At 22.4% G+C, this 6,278-nt stretch overlaps 1 protein-coding gene across 1 annotated transcript in view; it reads left to right on the top strand.

Annotated features, from left to right (window-relative positions):
• The window catches only part of LOC117174464 (ATP-dependent RNA helicase SUV3 homolog, mitochondrial), a 38,201-nt gene that overhangs the window by 23,224 nt on the left and 8,699 nt on the right, over positions 1 to 6,278 (top strand). Inside the window, exon 8 of the mRNA XM_033363615.1 lies at positions 1,791 to 1,797. Coding sequence (XP_033219506.1) covers positions 1,791 to 1,797 — 7 coding nt within the window. The remainder of the gene's footprint in view (positions 1 to 1,790; positions 1,798 to 6,278) is intronic.

The following is a 6,278-nucleotide window of genomic DNA, read 5'->3' as shown; positions in this document are numbered from 1 at the left end:
AAGGTTTTATAATCAAATTCAAGAACTCGGAACCAAAAATTTTAATTTTAAACTAAAAAAGGCGAATTTTTAAACAAAAATAATAATTTACTACAAAAAAAACCGAATTTTCATCATAATTCAAGAATTCTCAACCAAACAGTTGAATTTTAAACCAAAAAGGATGAATTTTTAAGCAAAAAGTTAAATTTTTTACAACAAAACAAAAAAATGTAATAGAATTCAAGGGTTCTGGACCAAAACGTTAAATTGGCAAGAAAATGATCATAGTTCAGATTTTAGTTTTTAAGAAAGTAGTTACTTTAGAATCTAGTTGCTAAATTTTTAATAAAAATATGATTTTTAAACTTCAAATTAATTTTCTGATAGGAAAAAAACGGATTTTTAACAAAATTCAAGAACTTGCGACCAGAAATTTGAATTTTCTACTATAAAAGATTAGTTTAAAAAAAAATTAATTCACTACCAAAAAAGCCGAATTTTCAATATACTTCAAGAAATCTCAACGAGTAGAATTTTAAACTAAAAAAGATGAATTTTTAAACATTTGTATCGAAAAAGGAGTTTTTAACCAATTTCAATAATTTTCAACCAAACAGTTGAATTTTAAACTGAAAAAGATGAATTTAAAAAAAAAGTTAAAGTTTAAAAAATGTAACAAAATTCAATGATTCTGAACCAAAACGTTGAAGTTTTAGCTAAAAAAGATGAATTTTTCAACCAAACGAATAATTTGCTAGGAAAAAAGACGAATTTTAAATAAAATTCAAGAATTCTGAACAAAAAGTTGAATTTGTAAGAAAGGAATAAAATTTTAGTTTTTAATTTTTAAGAAAGGAGTTCAACTTTAAGAACTATTTGTTAAATTTTTAATCAAAAATATGATTTTTCAAACTTAAAATTAATTTTGTACCGGAAAAGAACGAATTTTTAACAAAATTCAAGAACTTGCAATTAAAAAATTTTTATTTTCAATCAAAAAAGGCGGATTTTTAAACAAAAATAATAATTTACTACAAAAAAAACCTAATTTTCATAATAATTCAAGAATTTTCAACCAAACAGTTGAATTTTAAAATAAAAAAGATGCATTTTTAAACAAAAAGTTAAATTTATTGCAAAAAAAAAAAAAAAAAATTAACAAAATTTCAGAATTCTGAACCAAAAAGTTGAAGTTTCAGCTAAAAAAGATTAATTAAAAAAAAAAAGAATAATTTAGTAAGACAAAAAAAAAGAATTTTTAATAAAATTCAAGAATTCTCAATGAAAAGTTGAATTTTCTACTAAAAGCATAAATAAAAAAATATTAATCTAAAACTATTTGTTTTTGATGAATATTTGTTTTTAGTATTCAATCATTGTTTTATACTTTACAAAACGATCGCAAAGACACTTTTATGTACAAATAAAAATACTACTCTTTCTAGTTACAGTCTTCGGCACCAGGTGGCGAAATGCTGGACCACCATTCCCAATTTGGAAAAAACTTATTTTTTTTTTGTAGTTTTTAAAACAAATAGTTTGAAAAATAAAAAATTTTATGTTAACACTTTTCAATTTAGAACTGCACAAAATGTTTCAACTGGCAAATAATATTAGGTCCTGGTTAAAAGAGCATTATTTAAGAGTGGCTCGTTCCTTTACGATTTACTTCTAAATTGTGAAAATAGAATATTCCGTTTGAGTAGATCTTTCAAAGACTCACGCCTTTTTCATCTTGCAGGAAAGCCCATAACATAAAGACATAGAATTTCTTTTTTATTTATACGAATGAAGCCATTTTTTTTTAGGAACAGAGTAAAGAAAAGAGCTTACCATGAGATTGGAGAGAGGTGAATCAGGCAAGTGATAGGCGTACATTTCTATCTGATCTGCAGTCGGATGCAAGCCAGCCTGTTTCACGGGGTCTGGAGTCTGCGACATCAGATTTCTCAAAACTGGCAAGTCTTCCGGGCTGAAAGTCGTAACATAGCCCTGCAAAATACATTTATTCCAACAACTTCCAATGCGTATTATTAACAGAGTGTCCACCATTTCTGAAAAAGGAAATGCCAGGACTTTTCCCGGTTTTCCAGGACAACAAAAATTCATTTTTCAACGTACAGTAGAAAATTCGTCTTTTTTTTGTAGTAAATTATTATTTTTGTTTAAAAATTCGCCTTTTTTTTTGGTTGAAAATTAAAATTTCTGGTTACAAGTTCTTGAATTTTGTTAAAAATTCGTTCTATTCCGGTACAAAATTAATTAATTTTAAGCTTAAAATATCATATTTTTGATTAAATTACAAATTCAACTTTTTGTTCAGAATTCTTGAATTTTATTTAAAATTCGTCTTTCTTCGTAGCAAATTAATCGTTTAGCTGAAACATTTTTAGCTGAAACTTCAACGTTTTGGTTCAGAATCCTTGAATTTTCTTTAATTTTTTTGTATAAAAAATTGATCTTTTTGTTTAAAAATCCAGCTTTCAATTCTTGAATAATGCTGAAAATTCGTTTTTTTTATAAGTAAATTATTATTTTTCTTTAAAAATTCGGCTTTTTCAATTGAAAATTAAATTTAAAAACTAAAATTTTATTCCTTTCTTACAAATTCAACTTTTTGTTCAGAATTCTTGAATTTTATTTATAATTCGTCTTTTTTCGTAGTAAATTAATCGTTAGGTTGAAAATTTCATTTATCTAGCTGAAATTTCAACGTTTTGGTTCAGAATCTTTGAATTTTGTTACATTTTTTTAAAACTTAACGTTTTATTTAAAAATTAGTTGTAAATTATTATGTTTGTTTGAAAATTCAAATTTTTGGTTGCAAGATCTTGAATTTTGTTACAAGTTCATTTTTTTCGATACAAAATTACTTTTTTTGTTTGAAAATTCATCTTTATTAGTTTAAAATTCAACTGGTTGAGAATTCTTGAATTATATTGAAAATCTGTTTTTTTGGTAGTGAATTAATCTTTTTTTTTAATTCATCTTTTACAGTTGTAAATTCAAATTTTTGGTTGCAAGTTCTTGAATTTTGTTAAAAATTAGTTTTTTTTTCAGTACAAAAATGAATTTTAAGTTTAAAAATCATATTTTTTATTAAAAATTTAACAAATAGATTCTAAAGTTGAACTATTTCCTTAAAAACTAAAAAAAATTTCCTTTCTTCTTACAATATCATCTTTTTGTTCAGAATTCAGGAATTTTGTTTAATTTTTTTTTGCTTTGTAAAAAATTTTACTTTTTGTTTAAAAATTCATCTTTTTTAGTTTAAAATGGAACTTTTTATTTGAGAATTTTTGAATTATGCTGAAAATTTGTTTTTTTTTTGTAATAAATTATTATTTTTGTTTGAAAATTCGCCTTTTTTAGTTGGAAATTCAAATTTTGGTTGCGAGTTCTTGAATTTTGTTAAAAATTAGTTTTTTTCGGTACAAAAATGAATTTTAAGTTCAAAAATCATATTTTTTATTAAAACTTTAACAAATAGATTTTAAAGTTGAACCAATTCCTTAAAAACTAAAAAAATTTTCCTTTCTTCTTCCAAATTCAAGTTTTTGTTCAAAATTCTGGAATTTTGTTTAATTTTTTTTTGTTTTGTAAAAATGTAACTTTTTGTTAAAAAATTCATCTTTTTTAGTTTAAAACTCAACTGTTTGGTTGAGAATTTTGGAATTATGCTGAAAATTCGTTTTTTTTTTTTTGGGGAATAAATTATTATTTTTGTTTGAAAATTCGCCTTTTTAATTGAAAATTCAAATTTTTGGTAGCGAGTTCTTGAATTTTTTTTAAATTCGTCTTTTTTTTGGTTAAAAATGAAACGGATAGGTTTTAAAGTTAAACTACTCTCTTAAATACTAGAAGAAATTTCTTTCTTTCTTCAAAATTTAATTTTTTGGTTCAGAATTCTTAAATTTTATTGCAAATTTTTTTTGCTGTAGAAAATTCAACTTTTTGTTTAAAAATCCATCTTTTCTAGTTGGAAATTCAATTGTTCTTAAAAATTCAACTGTTTGTTTGAAGATTTCTTGAATTTGATTGAAAATTCATATTTGTGACAGTAAATTATTCTTTTTGTTTCAAAATCCACCTTTTTTAGTTAAAAATTAAATTTTATTTGCTAAATGTTTATATTTATTTTTCTACTTAAAATATATAAAAAATAGATAACTCTTCTAAATTTTGTACTTCTTCCGTATTATTCGAGTTCTAGAACTCGTATTATCCGAGTTCCACTGTACCTTCTTTTTACAGTAAAAAGATTTTTCCCGAAAAATGTCTCAAAAATCTGATTGTTATTTAATTTTATACGAATTTAAATTTAATTTCCAATGTTAAATTTTTAACCAGAAAGACAAATTTTCAAGCAGACGAATTTTCAATGAATATGATGAAACTTGAAAAAAAATGTCATCTACATTGTTAAATTTTCAAGCCAAAGACGAATTTGTTGTAAGACAGTTGCATTTTCAACCAAAAAAAAAATATATATATAAATTTAAACCAAAAAGTTACAGACGAATTTTTAACTGAAAAGATAAACTTTCAACCAAAAATGGAAAAGTTACATTTTCAGGTAAAAAATTAAATAAAAAATAACGAATTCTCAAATTAAAAAGTTCAATTTTCAGCCTAAGGAAGTAATTGAATTTTCAATTTAACAAATTTATTTTCAGCCAAAAATGGAGTAACTATATTTTTAGATAAAAAAATAATTTTTCAACAAAAAAAAATCAGTTTCAACTAAGTAATTACATTTTCAACCAACGAGATGAATTTTCAATCAAATCTTTCAATTTTTAACACAAAAGATGAACCTTCAAGCAAAAAAAATTAATTTTTAACAAAGTAGTTCAACTTTTACCAGAATAAATAGTGAATTTTCAATTTAAAAGAAATCAATTTTTAGCCAAAAATCGAATAGTTACTTTTTCAACTAAAAGTGGAGTAGTTATATTTTTAGATAAAAAATAATTTTTTAACGAAAAACAAATCTGTTTTAACGAAGTAGTTAAATTTTCAACTAACTAGATGAATTGTCAATAGAAGTGATGAATCTGCAACTGGAATTAGTTCAATTTTCAATTTAAAAAATTCATTTGCAACCAAAAACATGAATTTTCAATCAAATATTTTTGATTTTTTAACATAAAAGATATATCTTTAAACAAACAAATTAATTTTTAACGAAGCAGTTCAAATTTTTTACCAGAGTACATAGTAAGTTTTCATTTAAAAAAATAGTTCAATATTGAACTAAAAAAAATAATTTTAACTGAAAATGGCATAGTAACATTTTTAATTTAAAAAAAAAATTAAGTTTTGAACCAAACATAAGAGCTTTCAACTAAAACAATCAATCTTCAACTGAAATAGTCGAATTTAAAAAAAATTAATTTTGAATAAAGAACTAAAATTGTGAACCAAAACTTAAATAATTCAATTGTTAGTTTAAAAAAGTTAATATTTAACAAAAAGACCAATTTTCAACTGAAACTATGGAGCTTTCAATTGGAATAAGTAGGCAACATTTTCAATCAATAAATTTAATTACAACAAAAAATAGCTTTAGAGAAAAGTTTAAAAAAATAATAACATTTTCAAGCAAGGTGATGAATTTAAAAATTAAAATCGTAAATACTGAACTGGAACAGTGTATTTTAAAACAGAAAGATGAATTTCTTAATTTAATAATTCATTTTCCATAAAAAAGATGGATTTTCAACTAAAAATTTAATTTTTCCACTAAAACTTGAATAATTAAATTATTAGTCAAAAAATGAATATTTCATCGAAGAAATTAATTTTTATCTAAAATTACGAAATATACAACTGAAATAATTTCAGTTTGAGAACAAAATAATTTTCAACCAAAAAAGAAATGAATTGTCAATAAAACCACAGAAATGAATTTTTCATTAAAATGATGACTTTTTAACTTAAAAAATGAATTTTTTAACAAAAAAAATCAGTTTTTAACCAAGTAGTTAAATTTCTAACCAACGAAATGAAATTTAAACAAAAATCATTAACCTTCAACTGGAATAGTTAAATTTTCAATTAAAAAAATAAATTTTCAACTAAAAAATTCCATTTTATTAAATTTTTTTGTTTTGTTATAAACATTTTTAACTTTTTGTTTGAAAATTCATCTTTTTTAGTTTAAAATTCAACTGTTTGGTTGAGAATTCGGTTTTTTTTTGTAGTAAATTATTATTTTTGTTTAAAAATTCGCCTTTTTTAGTTTAAAATTAAAATTTTTGGTTCCGAGTTCTTGAATTTGATTATAAAACCTT

This window comes from Belonocnema kinseyi, chromosome 6 (genome assembly GCF_010883055.1).
Source record: "Belonocnema kinseyi isolate 2016_QV_RU_SX_M_011 chromosome 6, B_treatae_v1, whole genome shotgun sequence".
Classification (NCBI taxonomy): domain Eukaryota; kingdom Metazoa; phylum Arthropoda; class Insecta; order Hymenoptera; family Cynipidae; genus Belonocnema; species Belonocnema kinseyi.
The sequence above is the reverse complement of the archived record's forward strand: the minus strand, read 5'-3'. Positions and strand labels throughout refer to the sequence as shown.